Source organism: Symphodus melops (genome assembly GCF_947650265.1).
Source record: "Symphodus melops genome assembly, chromosome: 13".
NCBI lineage: Eukaryota > Metazoa > Chordata > Actinopteri > Labriformes > Labridae > Symphodus > Symphodus melops.
In genome coordinates this window covers 20,799,516-20,820,088 of record NC_136703.1, presented here as the reverse complement: position 1 = coordinate 20,820,088, position 20,573 = coordinate 20,799,516, and the positions used below count along the sequence as shown (strand labels likewise).

At 40.7% G+C, this 20,573-nt stretch overlaps 1 protein-coding gene across 6 annotated transcripts in view; it reads left to right on the top strand.

Annotated features, from left to right (window-relative positions):
- dlgap4a (discs, large homolog-associated protein 4a) overlaps positions 1-20,573 on the top strand; it is a 76,297-nt gene that overhangs the window by 40,220 nt on the left and 15,504 nt on the right. For 2 of the 6 annotated variants that reach the window (XM_079360637.1, XM_079360635.1), the window contains exons 2-5: positions 16,787-18,052; positions 18,469-18,701; positions 19,080-19,157; positions 19,740-19,887. In XM_079360637.1, the coding sequence (XP_079216763.1) occupies positions 16,856-18,052; positions 18,469-18,701; positions 19,080-19,157; positions 19,740-19,887 (1,656 nt within the window). In that variant the 5' untranslated portion in view covers positions 16,787-16,855. Of the gene's footprint in view, positions 1-16,786; positions 18,065-18,468; positions 18,702-19,079; positions 19,158-19,739; positions 19,888-20,573 lie in introns of all 6 variants that reach the window. The other 4 variants (XM_079360636.1, XM_079360634.1, XM_079360639.1 and 1 more) reach the window with 3 other exon arrangements.

The window sequence follows — 20,573 nt, the reverse complement described above, 5'->3', positions numbered from 1 at the left end:
GTGTAAAGTCAAATGCCACTCTCTCAAAGCAGCAAACCCACGATGCCTGTTTGACACCACAGCGCTAAACACTAAATTGGTATCAAGCAGGTTTACATATCAAAGTATTTAGCAGTTATATGCAGATATTTTCATCGGCAGTGGTGGAGACCAAACTAGAGGTAAAAGTGGTATTAATGTATTGTAATGTGACAATTGACCACAAAATGTGTTGTTTGCGGTATTTCATATTCTTGACCTCTGAGACAAGCTGAGACAAGTTCAAAACACATTGTTGACTTGTTTAAGTTGATAAAGTAAACTTGTTAGCAAAAAGTGTTTTTTGTAAATAAATAAAGACATTAAATGTCTTATTACTGGCCAACTGAAGACTATAGTTGCATTATGCTTTATAAGATCATGTTTGGTCTCCTCCAGCCGTTCAGGGAAATATCTCTTTATTTCTGTGTTCACCACACTCATTGTCTCTTGGATGTGCGGTGGGTCTCCTTCTCCTGAGTCCTTTGCTTTGCAGAACATTTCAGGACTACCATCATTTCTTATTTACACATGTCTACGTCATCTCCCCCCGCTTCTTTAATCGTTCGTGGGAGGTTTCATTGTCTGCTACAATCTTACATTGTCGGGACAGTGGCTGGGAAAAGTCCAGCTTCAGTCTTGCTGAAAGTTTCTGGTGTTTGTTTTCACACATGCAGCTCACCCCGAACGTTTTGTGAAAGTGCAAAACAGCTTTACACACTGAAGTCGAAGATGGCCTGAAAAACACAGACACAGAAATTGGTGAGGTTGCTCTCGGTGTTCTTTCAGAAACATAAATCCATCTGTTTCATTGTTTTCAGAAACATCATTGGAGTGGCTTTCAGGAAAGAAATTGTAATGGCATTAGAAACACTAGGCATGAATACTATTGTCCTTCTTGATTTTTGGGGACTTCAACATAGAAGTAAAGGGTGTCTGCAAGCCCAAAGATGTGGGTAGAGTTTTGATAGTTTAAAGTAGACAAGAATCAGCTATGATCAGAGCTGAAGTCACACAGTTGCAGATGGAGAACTTCCATGAAAACTGAAACCTCCGAGGAGCTATGCTGGACAGTTTTTAGAGGCTTTCTTTGCTAAATAAAACATTCTGCATATTTCAGAGCTTCAGCATGTTAATGTATTTTTGTATTCAGAGCAAAATAGAACACTATTGTCAAGGCCGAACTTTGTTGGTAGAATAGCGTCATGATGATTCGATGCTTGGAGCCAAAGCGAGCCAGGCGTTTGTCATTGTTGTCACGAGTATTGTGACTCGACCACACAATCCCATAGGCGTTAGTGATGGTGATAATGTGGGAATCAGTAATACAGTGCTGTGATGAATGTTAGGACTCCATTCTGTGCTCACACAATGATGATGAGTGTCAGTCAGAGAGAAAGAAACGACACACAGTTTATAGACTTTAATGAATGGGGATCATTTGCTGTAATGTCTGCAGGTTCATGTGTTTTATTGTCAGCTTTCAATGCACACATTTAGTCTACGCGTGCTTTGAAGGTAAATGATGTGGTGTTGTTTGCTTTTCTAAATCCTGTTCATTTCAGACGCTATATTAAGTGCCTTTTCTATTACGACCAATGGATTAAAAAAAAAAAAAGGCCTGACGCACTAAATAGAGCTAACAAACCTCAATGAAAGGATCAAACATCTCATTTTCTCTCCCCTGGGAAATGTCATTAAATAGCAACAGTTGTGTTTACAAACAGTGATATGCTGGGCCGAACTAATAAAAAATTAAATAAAATGTGTTCTCCAACGTATTCTTAATTTTAAAAACGTTTTAAGATAGTTGTCTTGTTGCAATTTTAACAGTAAGTAACAATGAATATCAAAAGCCATTTTTAGACTACAGGAACTTTTTCATCGTTCTAGGAACTGTTGAAACCCTCCTTATATTGATTCTGCACCGCAGTAATTAAGATCTAATTTAGTCCCTAGAACCTCGTTTAGAGTAACTTTATTTGGCTCCTGCCTCAGAATAAGTTAGTCGCTTTTGTTGTCTCCCTTAGGAGACATTTGCCATGTTTGGTTTGACCACCAATTGGAGCTTGGTGGTTTGAAATAACATAATGTAATATAACATGTTACAGGACATCCATACACCAGTCGATATGAAATACAAAAAAAAAGAAAATTAAGATTTCTCTCGAAGGGATGGGTTACGAAGTCAGCAACAAATGAATAGGTTTTATACATACAGTAGATGTGTCTTACTCCAGGTAGAGATGCATTCAGGGCGGTGGGCCACTTCTCTGTAGTCCATACTTCTACTTTCCATATTTTCTCTTATTTATCAGACGAGCCATGTATAGTAAATGTCACCTTTACAACCTCGAGATGCTGATTACTGCCCCCTGCTAATCAGTCTAGCTCAAAGATGAGGAGTGTTTAAGGGAAGAAGAATCAGTCTACTCACTGACCAATCGCCTTGAGTTTGGGTTCTAGGAAGCTTTTTATTTTTTCTCTAAACTATGCTCAAATATTGCTCCCCAATTTTGCATTTATGTTTTGAATACATCTGACAAGACCTGCGCTGAGTTAACCTTTACGTTCACCCCCAATGTTCAGCTTTAATAGTAACACATTTGTCACTGTGAGTACATGGCAGCAGTATGGAGCAGGAACTTACTAACAATATACTGACCTATCCAGGATGTGTGTTCAGTCATGTTCAACAGGTATCAAACAAAACCTCTTCAATCAATTTGGGACGTCAATACATGCAGAAGTTTTCGCTTGTTTGAAATGTTTCACCGGTCACTTAATGTACCTGATGCTGTGATTGCCTTTAGTAATTGCTGTGATCTTGTGGTCCTCACACTTATCCAAAGTACATTACGCTGTATCTTTGCAAAGCAGCCGGCTCAGGGACACAAGAGCACCCAGGAGACGAGCCCTGCTAAACCCAGCTCTGTCCTGCAGCGACAGTCCCACAGGGAAGGGCTCACTTCTCTCTGTTTTGCTTTTAAAAGGTGTCACGCTGGGCCATCTGGCTGTATACAGAGCTGGAGGAACCTGTCCTCTGCTTTAGTGTTCCTTTCAGCTCCTGTCATATATAAAGGTCTAAGTGAAACTACTTTCTTTGTTTGCTGGACCATATGTTATCTCCATACATGACCTTCAGAAAATCTAAAACTAAAAAGAGACAATGATAACTTTGTATTAAATTGTTGGAATGCTGTCTAACTATATACTTAAATAGAGATGTAGAGAACTTGTTCTGAAACTTTAGCCATTACTGGCGCCCTGCAAAAAAAGGTAGTATGACTTGTTAGCTTTTTCAGGACTTCAGTTAAAATCTAATTCTTGGTGGCATCAGAGAGCAAGCTGCTGGCAGTTTTTCTTTGTACCGTAAATTCCGGACTATAAGCCGCTACTTTTTTCTCACACTTCGAGCACTGCGGCTTCTACTCCGGTGCGGCTAATGCATGGATTTTTTATGGGGGACAATGAGCTTCTGCCGCAAAAACATTTGACTTCGTCACGTCGGATCTTAATATCAGTCATTTTGCGCTTCATGCACGCACCCTCATCATGGAAAACACACGGAGAAATACATATGATGTAGCTTTCAAGTTAAAGGCGATCGACCTGGCTGTCAAAGAAGCTAACAGAGCTTAAGATGACACTGACAGCGACAACAGAGACTGAGGAAGTGAGTAGTGAAGTCATTCTGAGGCAGTGAATGGATGGACTTTTTCTTGTGAAATATATTACGGTCATCTTTTTCATCAGCCGTGTTACAGACACCGTCGGCTAGGCTTCGTATTGTAACGGTTCATGTTGTAAAGTCAGTAGTTGATAATGTGTTCATAATTCCGATTATGTGGAGAGTCAGTGAATGCACCAGCGAGAACGTGTTGAGTGGCTGTATGAGAGAACGCTGGGGGAGAGATTGTTACGGCAAGTTATGTGTTGTTCTCTGCTGTAAACGGCGTGGTCACGGCCGACAGTGATCGGGTTATTAAGTTATTATTTGAACGCTCTCGTCGTCCTTTAACGTCCGTACGGACGCTACAGTATTTGCGGATGTTACCGGTAGCCTACGTCTGTGTAAATAGCTCTTGTTATAGCGTGGACACCTGCGGCTTATAATCAAGTGCGGCTTATATATGTACAAATACATTTATTTACTTATTTTTAGCCGGTGCGGCTTATATCCAGGTGCGCTCAATAGTACGGAATTTACGGTATTTAAAACTTCCTATTGTTAGTACCAAAAATAGTGACTTTGGACATACATCTTTTGACTCAGTTTTTATAGTATCAGCCTGACCACATTCTGTGATTGCCTACGGTGGCAGAATTTCAAAAGTTATTGCTTGACTGGAGAACTTGTTGGCTGGAATAATTTAGCGCCTTTGGCCAGTGATCTGTTGCTCCAGTTACATCCCCATAGGTTTATGGGTTCTGTAGTTATGAGCGATGTCCCCCAGTGCTGCTCAGCTGGAGACCCAGTCTATGTTTCTGCTGACGCTGCCGGCCGAATACTTCTTCAGCCCTAACCAACACATCTATGTAACATTACCTACATGTTTCCTAACTGTCCGGATGTTTTATCACACAGAACTTATGCAATTATTAAAATATATATCATTCCTCTTTTCTGCAGTCTGTTGTTTTGTGTAGGTGTAATTTTGTTATTTCTTTTTCTTATGCATTATGAAGTGTAGGTATGACTGTTGCTCTATTTCCAAAAACACATTTCCAACTTATCTTAAATCTCACCTTGTGATAATTCCATAAGCTTAAAAGTACATCTCCATGTTAAAACAATGAGGGAAAAATACTTTAAAACAGTACACGTACATGTCTATGCTGGGCTACTGAATTAAGATGCATAAAATCTAAATCTAATCTAAAATATTATTTAATGCTTTTTTGTTTTCTATTCTGTTTCATTCTCTCTTCCTCGGCTAAAAAAGGATTTTTCTTTCATAATGAAAAGACTATTATTTTTATCACTGGGGAAGTTAAACATGTAGATTCTTTACTGTACTAGAACCCAAGTGTGTTGGCACATTATGAGCTGTGAAAATATATATAACCAGAAGGATAAGGATGAGTCAAGCTGCTGTGTGTCTCACTTGGGAACTCATGCAGGCTCATTTTTCTGCTGTTATAGTACCTATGCAATGTTTTTATCCACTGAAATCGGGATTGTTACAGGTCGAAACATTCTGATCCCAGATACTTTTATCTTACTGAAAGATATAAGCTTTGACGAATTGTAAAAAAAAAAAAAGGTTTGTACCATAGACTTAACCTCTGGCTGCAAAAAGCTTGAAAAACAGCCTCTGAACTCTGAGAAACATGTTCTACTTTCACGATGCCCACTGTCGAGGCTTAACAACTCATCTCAGTTGCAAGTTGATAGCATAGTCGAGGATAAATTAGTCTGACACTGCATTGGCTAAATACTGCCCATCGTAGCCTGTCTTGGTCGCTGCCTTGAATCACAGTTACTCTGCTTCATGTCCTTCGGTGTCAAGAATGCATTGGATCACAGTCCAGTTGGAGAGCACTGACTGATGAGCTTTGTCAGTGCCGAGATGGGAGCAGAAGCAAGAAGTACTCCCAGCAAACCCCCCGAAGAAGGACAACCAGGGTGTCATCCGTGACACGTGCTGCCCGTACATTCAGTACGTCATGACCTCACAAACTGCCTGCTAGCAGTTCATTAAGGTCATTAACGTTGTGGAAGACAAAGCTGTTGATTCCCCCGTCGGAGATCCCAATGTTAAAAGGAATCACCCTTTTTTTGCTACTAAATTCCTCCATTGTGTTATTGTGCTGGCATCATGCTTCACATCCTCTTATTTAGTCTGACACCTCCATTGTTTAACCCTAGGACAGAAACGATCTTAGAAAACTTTTCTTCCTCTCAACCAAAAGATTTCAGCATCAAAGAAATAGAAATAAAATGTCAAGTTTATTTTTAAAGCTGCATCCTCCAATCATCTTCTTTCTGTGCCGGGAAACAAGAGAAAGTGTCAATGCCCTAAAGGAGAGATAAGTGCGGAACCATGGCATTAGTTATTGTGTCTCTCTCTAGCCCTCAACCTTGCCCAGCCCGGGCCCAGCTGGCAGAGCAACTGTGCCCTGTGACCAATGCTCCCCCTGCTGAAGCTCCACAGCCCCGAGGCTCCTACAGCAGCACCAGCTTGTTCTCACAGCTGACAAAGAGGTCTTGTCTCATCCACCAGCCCCACTGACTCTGTTCAAAAAACAAACACTTTTTGAAGATGTCTGATGTTCAGGAAATGTTATACTTTTACATCCTTTTGTATTGCATTTTATGTTTTTGTTTTTTCTCTGTGTTGCTGTTGTGCCCACAGAGTATATAGATTCAGCATCCACATCATTCAGCATGCAGTCTCTATTCCCACACATGGTGGCAGGGCTAACGCTTGGCGAGGAAGGGGTTCACTCAAAAAAAAACAAAAAAAAAACATGTATGATACAACTTTAAACCTTGGAGCGAAACATAGACAAGCTGAAATAAGCACTGTCCCGTGAACCTGAAATCAAATCTCACCCTGTAGCGAGAAAAAGATTTTAAAGGTGCTACTTCAATACCACATACAGGAGAAAAACAGGAATATGATATTTTGACCTTTATAATAAACATACTACACATTAGTATGGGCAGTTTGATGTATCACGGGTGACGTAAGACATTTTCCTCGGCTTACCCTGCCAAAATATAATTTATTGGTACTATCTTGTTTACAACTTGTAAGCCCTGCATAGACTGGGGACATACGCACAGGCCTTATTACTTTGGAGTAAGTGGTCGAGGGATCATTTGGTAGCTGGTTGGTAAATAATCCTCAGTCAGGGCATGACAATTAGGTAAAAAATACAGCCAGAGACTTATTTACAGATTCTATTTTTCTGAGGGTCATACATTAAAATGCCTTTGTAATGTTATTTTGCTAGACTGTAGAATTATTTAAGAGCCTTGTTGCTGTCATGGTCTCACCATGATAGAGTCAGCACTAATAGTAGCAAATGTGATCCTGTGGATTCTCCTGATCCTGTTACTTGTGTTGCTGGATTAACGAGCTTTGAGGTTCACCCTAATTAGACCACTTTGCATTGCTTTTCAGGGGGGGAAAAAAGTGTGTGTAATTCATTCAACCTTGGAGAAATCCTCACAACAGCCCCTTCCCTCATAAGTGTGTCTCTTAAGGAACATATCTATTCACCTCTTCCTTCAGCCCTTTGCTCTACAGCCTCTGCCTCTATCGTGGCTGCTGCTGTTGAAGCCCTCTGCTCTGCCTGGTCATGTGCAGAACACACTGAATCCTAAATCCTAATACTGTTACATGCTCTTATCCCTTCACATTACAGAGAGCAAAACAGCATATTAATTTCATTTTTGTTTTTTTTGTGCCAGGGCCAATTTGAGCAGCTACGGGACAGCTGCTGTGAGGCTGGCCTGATCTTGCCTCCCATAGGATTTATGTGGGACTATCTCTGAGAAATCCGTTTAATATGACACCTCGGGCTAGAATATGATGCAGCTGGAGCTGTTGTGGTTTATGGTAATGTGACTGCAAAGCCCCAGTGAAGCAATATGTTGTTGTTTATATTAAAATAATTATGCAATAGGTCAAATAAGGGATCATATTTTACAAGTAAACATTTTTTTTCACTGAATGTTAACAGATTGGTATCATAGTCATTGTAATCAAGAATATATCTTGATGAATAAACACTGTATTATTACTTCAGCACACATGAACTCTCGGGTTTGATATAATGAGTTTATGTCACTGGCCTGTGCAGTACTGGAGAACGTCCATGTCTACTCTTTGTACAGATTGTAAGCTGTGTGTGTGGTTTATCTCCTTCAATGCTAGCTGACCCCCAGAAGGATAGATTTAATCCAGCCTGCAAAGAATTAACCCCAATAGTATGAAAATGGGTTAGAAATGCAAGATACAGTTGTGCCAGACAGCAGATTAGTTTAAAACTCAAACAAAGCTCAAACAAAGAAACTGTGCTGCTTCCTATGGTGCAGTATTGTCTGTTTTGCCTTTTCTGTTTCCAGAGTAGACTGGAGCGTTTCCTCTCTAAGCCTGAGCCCCCGGGACTATTAAAGCTTTGACAGCATTTTAAACGAGCACTGGTGGAGGATTCACCCTGGCAGCTACTAACCAATAGCATGCAATAATTCCCCAGGGTCAAGGACTGTGCTCTATGTATAGGAAGCGTGTTTTAACTGTGTAGAGTAGACACTAGGCTGGGCTCGGCATGCATGACACAACTGCACATGACTGTCGAGGTTAATGTGTAGCATGCAGCTTGTTTGATGCTTTATGTCTTGGTTTCGCCTGAGACAAATACAGTGTCAAAGTCAGTTTTGTCAGGAGGGAAGTTGTCAGATCTCAAAGACACGATTACTATCAATGTCACTTCTTGGAAACACAGAATTAGCTTTTACTCCCAGGTTTATTATTGTTTCTTGTAAGTGATTGTAGTCATTTATGCAGGCTATTTTGTAACACACTATTTAGATTGCAACAATGGTCTATTTTAAATTAAACTCATAATGTTTAATGTCATTGCCTTTATTCAGCACTATGCCGTGCATTCAATCTTGCAGAGTCACTGAACTGGATCGCTGTGGTCAGGCAGCGCTGGCACAAGATGTTACCGAATGAAAACATGCAGAGAGGAACCAGCAGCAGTACAGTGAGGATGGTAAATGACCCTGGGGAAATGTGCATCCTCTCTCTCTAATTACACTTCAGTGCTTGCACTAGTGAACGAGGGAGAGGGCCGCACTGGGACGCTTTAATGGGCAAAGCACTGATGAGAATCCTATGAACGCTGAATGCTCCTACCTCTGAATATTTCAGCAGTCTTCACATTTTGAGAGCAACAACTCCACTGTGTTCTACAATGTGAGAGGGAGATGCTTTCAGTTTTTTGGGAGGCCTGTGTGCATGCCGTTAAAAAAGTTCCCTCGGTTCTCTGACAAGCCAGTTTCTGAATGAAACGAGCAGGTGTTTTGGAAAGCGTCTACCTACAGTAAATAGATGAGAGAAGTGTGAAAGCTGTCAGCTGTTCAAGCTTGTGCTGTAAAGTAAAGTCCCCCATCTGCTTGACAATCTGTCTCTCCCATAGACTTAACTGACTAACTACAGTGTACTCAAAAGACCTTGAATTCCCACATCATTATGTGTATGACATCTATGTGTAAATGTGATATCAACTTCAAATCTGGAAACGGAGCGAGTCTCGAACCTCAAATGAAGCTCAGAAAGACACAAAGACGAAAAAGACAGTCTCATTACCCATTGTGTTGAGGAGTGCAGTTATCCTTGCTGTAGTTTATTCTCTCTTCTAACCATAACAACCTCTGGCCTTTTCTTCAGTGTGATTGACCAACATTTGGCAGTAAAATCCCTTCAGCAGAGAAAAATGTCTCAATGATGTAGCCTGCTGGGTGGTGTGAATGCTTTTTGAACTAATGCTTTGTAGGATATGTCGACACTGTCAGACACACTCCAATATATCTTTTGGTATTTTAAACTTCTAGCTAATTTAACACTCACTAGTACTGAGGCCTGAATTGAAATCTTAAAAAAACAAGAAGTCAAGTGAAGTTATATTTGTGTACACTGTATCTGACGTTCATTCCTTGGTGCTTTTTTATTCAGCGACACAAAAATCCAAAGAGAGAGATGAAGTAATATATATATTAGATAGTAAAAAAAGTGTTTATGTAGAAAGTTAAAGATCATGTGGGATTCATATGTATCGGTTTTTGTAGAAACAGGGCCGATTTGAAATAGTCATTATAATGGCACTAGTATCTGAGCAACATTAGAGCAATTATGCATAATACAAAGCTTCATTAAGTTTCACCAGGATTCATTGAGCAATTAAAAGAATACGTCAACATGTTGGGATAAATTGGTTCTTTTTTTTAATAAAGAAAAATATGAATATTAATGCCACTCTCCCAATGGCCGATATCCAGTTAGCCTAGCTTAGCACAAAGACTTGAAACAGTGAGAACGTAAGCAACATCCTCAGGTGTTTGTTGTGATATAATACATTTCTATACTAATACAAAGAATATCTAAAAAGGGGCGGGGCTGAATTGACTGACAGGTGGATAGGGTGTGAATAGATGGTCCACATCTTTGGGCTTCCCCTTTCCCAAAACACCTCTTCAGAAACTAAAGGGTGACTTCACTGAGGTCCATGTTTTACAGAGGCTGTTGGAGAACTGTCTTATCCCCCACCCCAAAAGGAATGCTAATTTTTAATACTTCTGTTTTTGAACAGACTTCATAACATTTATACCGAGCCAGAGAAACTGTTCTATCGTCTACCAGTGTTTTTGCTTAGCTAAGCATAACCAGCTGCTGACTGTAACCAAGCCAAAAAAACAAATAACTATTCCTCTTGATCCTACTGCTGATGGCACAAATAATGTATCATGTGACATCATCAAAGAGGCCTTGGATGTGAAAAATAAATAGAAAATAACTATTTAAAAAATAATAATAATTATGCCTTCCTCTTAAGACATGCAAGTAAGGCGTTGTGCTTTTTGTGTTAATTAGCTCTGATGTCCAAAGAAATTCATCTCAAATCTTTAGCATTCCCAAGGCAGTGAAGAACAACACTTGTTTAATCCACAGGAAGCCCCGGTGACATAACTTTGTGACAGAAACAAGCTATTTGTAGATTCTCACCAGACAGTGGGGATAACGGCTCATCAGAAGTGTTAATATTGTTAACTTGGACTTTGTACTTGTTGCAGCTCGGAGGAACATTTTCACTGCTTATGAAACATCACATTAGTTTTAATGAAAAAAGGTACATTTCATTTGTAAATTAAATTTAAAAAAAGAATAAAGAATGCACAGCTTGTGTATGCCATCTATTATAGCAGCTTGTAGTGTAAGTGGACATGTGGCTGACACGGAGTGGATGACGAGGAGAAGTAATGAGAAAAAAGATGATTATTGAATGAGACTGCAAAAGCCAATACCCAGCAGCTGTATATTTACCCCTTAGAACAAGGAGCGAGACCCGGATCGATAAGCTCTCTTTTTCTTTAGCGTCCCTCCTCTTCCTCTTTTCCTCACCCGAGGCAGCAGAGGAAGTGCACAGCTACAGGAGACATTTATTACAGGCCTGCTCAGTGGCTCTGTGGGACACAGCACAGCATCCCCTGGTTCTGCTTGTTAGCAGGCCTTGTGGAGATCTAACAGGGGCTGTATGTCAGCACAGGGGCTGGATGACATCACCTCCCATTGGGCCAATGATGGGGGGTTTGACAAAGTAGCAGCGTTTTCACTGGCCCCGAGAGGATGATTGTTTTGTCAAAGAACATTTATGGGTCGCTAGCCCTTTTGTTAAATTGTACACCTGTGTGAAAAGGATTCCATAATGTATTCATTATATTTCGTTCATGTTTAGTTGTCTTTTAATTTTAACAATGAAGCATTATTTAAAAGACTAGCAGAAAAAGTGTAGCGCTTTCAAGAATGCAGACTTGGAAACCTTGATCCTTATAATAAATTAAAACAGCTGAAGTCTTGAGGCTTCTTTATAGAAAGTATTTAGAATTATTGTTGAAAAAATAAATAATTATTCGAAGAAAAAAAAAAGATTATCTCAGTAATCCAAATGCCCATGACTAAAAGTGTGACCCAAACACATTACTCTGTGATTTGAGAATGAATAATCCAAACACATTCAAAGAAGTGTACAAAAACAACTCTTGAAAAGCATAATCAAGATCGTAACCTCAACAAGCATGCTTCAGATGTAATTCAAAGAAATAACTGAAGTGGTTTAAGGTGAAAATGGAAGAGCAAATTCATCAACCATATCAACTTTACCATGGAAACAGCAAAACCCTACTCCTGCTAGCTAACTGCTGCCTGCCTACAGAAGCTAACGTTAGCCAAAAGCACATAACAGTCTACTTCCAGCTCACAAAGCTTAATCGCTTATTAATGAGGCATTTTCTGATGGTCCTCTCCCTAATACACTGCTTCTTCACACTCCTTTTCATCCTCACCCTTTCATCAACAGCATTTATATCATTCTCTTACCAAAAGCAGAATGGTACATGGTCAGATCATCAGTTCAAACACACTGGAACTTATAAATACCTGTGTTTCTTCGATTTTATTTGATGTAGTCGCTAAAAGATAATAAACTTTCATTTTGACTTTTCTAATTTGATACTGTCCCATAGTGCAATCATATTTACATATAAGCCAGTTCCATTGATCTATGTGTATATAACACCTTAAACTCCATAAATCTCTTCTCCTGCTGTCGCTGCATGATATAATTTATTGATATTTGTAAATGCTTTATGTGTTTGTATGTGTTTTTAATTATTAACATTGTTATATTTTTTATACTGAAATTAATGGTATAACACTTCTGCATGAACATGTCTAGTTTACCAGACATTTTTTACCACTAATCAAAAATATCTCTTCCTTATTTTTGTATCTGAAGCGACTCCCCCCCCCCCCCCACTTTTTTTTTTTTTTTTTTTTTTGCTTGACTGTAACTAACGGTCTTCAACATTTATCTACAATACAAATTATTCCACTTGCAAAGCTGCATCTGCAAATAACATTTGTGCTTGTTTATTGTTTGTCATCTGGCTCTTACTTTGCGACATAACAAGTGACAAGAAGGCTGTGTCGGAGCCAACTCAGAAATCCCAGATCTTACAGTCTCATAGGCACATAGCACAAAAAATAGAGCTGCAGTGGATAAATGAGGAGGTAGTGTCTTTGACCATCATCTGCCTTCATGTGGTTAAACTTTCACCTCCACCCTTAAAAGATGAATGAATTGTTTGATACTCTTCCTTCAGACCAAAACAATGCAAATGATTAACCTTATGAAGAACATATATTTTTATGAATGTGATGGATGAAATAACTTTACAATTAAAAGATCTTTTCTTAGTCGTTTTTGGGTTATAAATTGATCAAATGACGATATATGTGCTGTGAAAGGAGTTTTTAAACACTTCACATGACTTTCACTTGTTTTTCTTCTGGATTCAAGATAACAAGCAAAAAGTACACAAACAAGTTATTCATGTGTTTTTTCTGGCCCTAACTGGCCGAAAATGTACTTCTTGCAGATTAACGCTAAATATATCTGCATACAATTGCATTTTGATGCAGGTGTTGAATTTTGGATTTGTTGAATGTACAAAATTCAGAACAACAAGCTCCAAACTGAAATTTAACATCAACTGACTGAGTGGGTAAAGAAAAGACAAAACAACAGTGTAGTGGGGCACATTTTGAAATTAGTTAACTATAATAAAATGATTTTCTTCGCATTTTAGCAGCTTTTTATACCTTTAAGTGCAGCGTTTTCTTTTGCATTATCCCTCCGACCTGCTCTGACTCTTCCTGATAAAAAGACGTTTTTCTTGTTACATATGTTAAAGCTTCAGACATCACTAGGCTTTTAAAAGGCCCTGGTGGATCAACCGTCATGTTTTGGTCTTAAGACCTTATTAGCAATGTGCTGTAGTGTGTGTGTGTGTGTGTGTGTGTGTGTGTGTGTGTGTGTGTGTGTGTGTGTGTGTGTGTGTGTGTGTGTGTGTGTGTGTGTGTGTGTGTGTGTGTGTGTGTGTGTGTGTGTGTGTGTGTGTGTGTGTGTGTGTGTGTGTGCTGTAGTGTGTGTGTGTGTGTGTGTGTGTGTGTGTGTGTGTGTGTGTGTGTGTGCTGTAGTGCTGTAGTGTGTGTGTACAGGGGAACAGGCTGAATTTCTTTAATCAGCTCTGCTTTAACAAGACATCATTTGTGATTTGTCACATGGAGAGTTTCTTTCCAGCCGGTAAATGGACAAAACATGCATAATATTATGCTCTAAATTCTAACTTGAAAATAAGAGTGCATTTACTTTGTCTATTTCGAACAATTTCTTTCTAACTGCATGTACTCCAAAAAATACAGTTTTTCATGTCAACTTTCTTTGTATTAATTCAATAGATTTTGTAACTGTCCCTCTTTGAAGAGACTTTTCTCTTTAGTATGTGATCTGATTCTTCTTATGCACTGTCAGACGTTATCTGCGACAACAAGATAGAATAAAGCTCAATGCAAAGACAGGAAACCACAACTAATGTGTAATCTCTGTTTTATTATATAATACACTTTGGTAGGATGCAGTCGGATACAATATGGAAGGATATGGAATGATGTGATATGATACAATAGAATAAAATTGTAAGAAATGTGTGGCCTTTAGTGCTGCTCACATTAAGCTCCCTTTGCAGAGCCCAAGAGCATTGATTGTAAGTCGAGCAATGCAACACAACCAATTGAAGAAAATGTACTTGTTAAAGTTGTAACCCTGCTGCAAATGGCCTTAACAGGACCTACATAACAAACCTTCTGTGTAAGATGACTTCACTGCAACAACCTCTTCACAGAAAATTCAACACATCCATAAATGACACAATATAAAGGGACGACATCAACAGAGAAAGCTCTGAACCCACAGCTTATATAGATAAGGCCATTTTTTTTTTACCAAAATATGCTAATGTGAAATGTGTGGATGTGCAAGAAAAACAACCTGTGCTAATTTGCATTAAGCATATGAATTTCACTTGGGATAAACAAGACCTAAAGTCTTTAGTCTTGACGGGGTTTTGTTGGTGGTGGTGTATGCATGGGAGTACCGTGAGTGTGTTAATGTGTGTGTCAGTGTGTGTTGGTGTTCCAGCATGTAGGTATGTGTTTGTCAGCAGTGTCGCCTACAACACGCCAACACGTGGGGCTACAGTCCGCTCGGCTGGATGAATTACAGCAAGCTGTGCAGTTGTAAAGAAGAAGAAAAAAAACGCAAGTGTATTCGTCAGCGCACCGCTGTGCCCGTCCAGGAACACTGAGTCAGATAAGTGGCTGCTCTCACACTGTACAGAGTGTACGGGAGGTCAGAAAGACGTAAGAAGTGGCAAGCCGACACAGTGGAATGAAAATGTGTTGAGTTAACGCTCCACATTCAGCTCCCAGGCAGGATTTCATGCCTGCTGTGGGAGAGGGCTCTTACCATTGACTGATCAGTGAGTCACTCCACTGTGATACACACAGCATCTGTTAGAGTGAATTTAATGCAGCTTGGATTTGTGCTGTGTGAATTATGAGTTCTCATAACCTTGATGCAATATTACTGTCTGCTCATGGTGAGCTTTGAAAATGAGTAGGCAAGTGATAAAAAAAAGATGATTATGTTGCCTTAAATCACTTTGCTGTCCCTCATTTAGTGTGCATGGTGATGGTGTTTCTACACTTTCACTTGGACTGCCATGTTCACATCTGAAGCAGAGTTATATCAGAAACTGTAAGATATACAATGACTAGTAGGTCATATTAGATTTAGCATCACCCCAGAAAGAGCAGTAACCATGACATCAGAGCTGCAACCCCGTTAGCTCTTTAGAGATCTGTTTTCAAATTGTATTAAAAACAAGGAGCTTTTCCTGTAGAACTAAATAATAACAGACAGCTAGGTAAAATGTTACCAGATTGAATTCATCCCTGCGTTAAAAAAAACAAAAAAAAACCCTTGTATAAACGACAATGAAATTCATCAATGAAATATTTTCCCGTAGCCCCAGAATTCTTCATTTCTTCCTGAGCATTAAGGAAGACTTATTGTTCCCGGTTTAAGTGGATTCCAGAGGATGGCAAAGCACCAAAGAAGATTTGTGAGGAAATGAGGTTTCATTTCTTAGGAACAAATAGTGCTCCTTAAATATAAAACTCATTTACATGTATGAGTCACAATATCTCTCTCTCTCCTATGCATTGTCAGCAGAGCAACTGCAGGCCGTACGTCACTGTGGAGCTTTAGATGGGGCCTCTGGCTATCTGGTTTCCTGACATGCTGAAGCTGCTCATCCAGTGAACTGAATAGGCTGTCCTTTTCAATTAGAATAATATGTGATTACATGTCTTTGTCTTAAGGGTTGTTTTAGCCTCATTGTTCTTATTTGTTAAGTGGCAGCATGATGGAAAGTAAACTGAAAGCCTGTAAGCAAAAGTATTGTTTAAGAATTACTTTTATCATAAAGCAGGATTGTTGTGATTGTTGAGTACACCTGCTGTAAGAAAACTATTTACATTTATTTGGACATGTATTTGTAACACAAGTTCGTCTGACTGCTCTCCTTGTTTTCCTAGTACTGCTGCTGCTGCTGCTCCACCTGGTGGTCTGTTGTGTTTCACAACTAACAATGGAGCACAATGGCTCTGCTCGTCACTCAACTGGCTGTGTTATGATGCAGCAGAGACGGTCAATTTCTTTAGCGTAGTTACTGCTCTTTAAATTCAAGGACACACTGAGAGAAACACTCCTAAATGGGCTCTGACTCGAATGTTTCATGAGCTTTAAGTATTGATGTGGAGAACTTCCCCCTCTGTGTATTTCTATTATTCTTAAGTGACCATTTTACAATTATGCACTGTTATGTCGAACCCCTATAAAGGGACGACGCTTTTACAGAACATACCTGAGAGACTTTGCAATTAAAGTGGAATAACAATTGTGGTAAATCGTAGGAAATCAGTAAACTGAGGCAGGAATGTGCTCAAAAGTGTTGTTACAGTTTAGACGTTTTATGTTAATTAACTTCCACATGGCGCGAAGAAGGCTTTACAATAAAGCAGCATTCATCAGAGACTTAGTCATTGATTTCTGTTTCTCCACGTTGCAGGATGAGCCCTTCAGGTCAGTAGACCCATTCTGATTGGAGACATGTTCTAAAGACGTCACCTCAGCCGCCATGAAAGGGTTAGGAGCCAACCGCAGCCGTCACCTGTCCGACTCGTGTGAACCACCAGGCTGCACCCAGAAACCTCTCTATCCCCTGACTTCTGACCCGCACAGCTCCTTTTTGCTGAGCCCCACCATCAACCACTATGGCACTCTGGACCCCCATCTCCATCAGTGCCCTCCAACAAGCCCCACAGCCTTGACCTCTGACTGCCTGCTCCCTTTCAGCCAGATCTCCAACAGCAGCACCTTTCCTCGGCTACACTATACCTCACAAGCTGAGCAGGTGGACTGCTCGCAGGCATGTATGGCGGGTGGTGGTGGAGTGGGACAGGGAGGAAGAGCGGGGGCCTTATCCACCTCTTTGTCTATGGGTATGGGGTTGGGTTTAGGCCTCACTGGAGCTCCGATGATCACCAGCGGATCAGCCACCATCTCCTCTGCAGCGGCTGCCAAGATGAACCGGCTACCCACAAACCTTCTGGATCAGCTCGAGAGGCACCTTCCCCTGCAGCGAGACGGTTTCAGCACCCTGCAGTTTCACAGAGGGCGGATGTCGAAACAGCGCAGTGAGAGTCCAGGACGCATTCGCCACCTGATGCACTCCGTTCAGAAACTATTTGCAAAGTCGCAGTCTTTGGAAAACTCTGCAATCAAAGGCAGCTTAAACGGGCGCTCTGTAGGGGGAACAACCACAGGAGCAGGTGAGGACGGAGGAAGACCGACACGCAGGAGCAAGAGTAAAGATAGGGCTAAAACCGAGGGGCAAAAGCAGAGACCCAGGCCCAATGCACTAGGCCTCTGGGGCTCAGACGACGCCTTGGACGCTGACACCACCAAAGCTGGCACTATTGCTGTAGGTTACCGCAACCCGCTGACCATGATGACTCTTGGCAGAGCGGTGTCAGACAGCCAGGCCAGACAAATCCCACAGGGCTACCACACCATTTCTTCACATACTCTAAAGACCTCGAAAAGCAGCAGTGACCTCAAGTTTCTGGCGTGCCAGGCTACGCAGGTAGGATGCAAGGATGAAGAGGGACGAAGCAGAGGGAGCAAGGATGACACGCTTGTGAAAAGGGGCTCCTGGTCAACGCTTACCCTCACCCAGGCCAGGCAAGTGTTGCAGAAGGGCTCTGCTACGGTCAACAGGACGCTGCTTAAATCAAAATCATGCCACCAAGATTTGGCACAACAGTTTCTACAGGTAGGAGGGACAGTGAGTATTCATCTTCATCATAATTCTTTGTAAGTTTGCATGTTTTTTGTATAATTTCTCTAAGACTCCTTAATTTAAACACTTTTTTTAACACGAGTTTACATTTTAGTGTATAATCCTTATTTATTTAATTACTTATAGTTTACTTCTTATCCTTTATACTATAAGTCACATTTGTATATTTTTCCCATAAGTCACAACTTCTTCCAATTCATATTATATTTTTTAAGTACCATCAATGCACATGGAATCCAAATGTGTATATATTTTTTATTAATATTAACATATAAATTTTATTCCTAACCACTTATTATTATTATTATTGCATGCAATGTCTATGGGGCTATACCTACACTATCAGCATTTTAAAAGTCTCACAAAGGTATGCATGTGACATAAACCAGGTCCCAGGGGAATGGGCAGGAACTCTGGGTCGAGGCCGGGCCAGAGGAACAGAGATCCCCTGTCGAAGGATGCGCAGCGGCAGCTATGTGAAAGCTATGGGCGACTTAGAAGACAGCGAGGACTCAGAGGGAAGCCCCAAACCTTCCCCTAAGTCGGCTGCCCGTCGCCATAGCTACCTGAAAGCCACCCAGCATTCCCTGAGTGAGCAGCAGCCACCTCCACCTCCTCGCAAGTGAGTCCCACACAGAGTTCAAACTCAGTTTTTACCTCAGTTACCATGCTCATTGTTTTGCCATAGTGGTGTTTGTGCCCTTTTACTTTACATTCATTGAAACAGGAATCATCTCTGAAGGATGAACTGTAGTCAGAACTGTGGATGAACATTTTTTATTACTGTCACAAAAGGTCGTCAGCAGGTGGCAGCATTTGGTCACGAATCACGCGCTGGAGTTGCAGGAGTGCTTATTTCTAACAGGTTCCTAGAAGATAGTCTACAGATTTAGATCAGTGAAATGAGGGGGAGGACTTACAGTATCATCTTTTTTAAGTGTAAGAGCAGTCGCAGATGAAATTTTGCCATGTTTTTTTACCCCTACATCCACACGTGAAGGCCCCGTTGCTACGCTCTCATGCGGGAGGATTATCTGTGGTCTCCGCTGCAGAGTGCGTGCTCTATGCAGCATCTGAGGTCAGTGTCATCCTCAGGCAGGCAGTGTGGCCCTCTGCCCACCCTCACTTCCCCCACCTCCACTTCCCAACCACTTATTTTTGCCTAACCCCACTCCCACTACTTTTCCTCTCTGCCCGACCTTGCTCCATCTCTTACCCTGAGTGGTGTGTTTACTACTTTTATCTGCTTCCTCCAAGCCTTGACGTCATAACATGCAAATGTTCCATGTCAAATCCCTCTACCACACCCTGCTGCCTAGTGTGCACACCCTTTCACTAACGCCAGGCACAAAAAGAGGCTTCCCAGAACGGAGGAAACTTTAAAAAAGAAAAAGAAAAAACGGAAAAAAAAGACCTTTATCAATGTTTAAAAGCATATAGCAGTTTTACTCATCATTGTTTCCTCTCTGCTGGTTTTTCAAGTAGTATCCCCACATATCACTTTTCAAACATTTCAACCATATTTAATTTCAAAACACCCAGGGGAATTTATCAGAACCCAGAATTAAATATTACTCCTGGATATCATCAATTAAACACAGCTCTTACTTATTACGCTGTCTGACTTCTAAGAGGATGATTATGACGCTCACTTCCACAGCTCCCTGCCATCTCTAAAAGAGCTTTCAACTAACCGGAGCCTCGACAACTTAGACTGTCTGGTGAGCCCGTTGGAGGCCCCGCCGCGCCACAGGAACAACAATTACAGCCAACGCTCTAGCACACTGGGCAGAGGCTCGGCCACTCAGGTATGCCGAATATCTCATCAAATATGTTGCTGTCACTGTGGCATGTCTCATTGTTATTACTCAGTTGCAAAGCGGCGTTCAAAAATGATATCATATTTCAGATCTCTGAATAAAGTGTTTTTGACGCTATATTGGTCTGATTCCAGTGGCACAAACAGAATAAAGGTAATCAAAGCCAAAAACTGCCACAGAATGATCATAACTACATAAAACCCATTGACACGGCTCTTGACATTCAAAGCTATAAGGAGGATATAAGGGTGTGTGTAGTGTCTGCTGGGATGGTGTATAAATAAGCTAGCTGGGAATGAAAGAGATGTTTGAGTGTTTTTGTGGGGTGTAAACCCGAAGGAGGTTGGTGCATGTCTTTATCAGCAGGATTGAAACAGGATGCAGAATCACAAACAAGACTAATGCAAACTTATTTATCAAGTGACAATTCAGCGATTTCTTTCATGTCAACGGTGAAGTCAATTGTAGGGATGGATAACGTAGAACAGCTGATTTCTAGGGATTATTATTCATGCTAATGTATATGTTCACATTTTCTACTTGTCCTAGTTGTTTCTGATTTCATTTTATGTTGCTTGATCAAACAGTTAAGACAGTGCCAGACGTCATCACGTATCACCATCATAAAAATACTGAAACAAAGTTATTTATAGTATCTCTTAGAATTCTGAAAG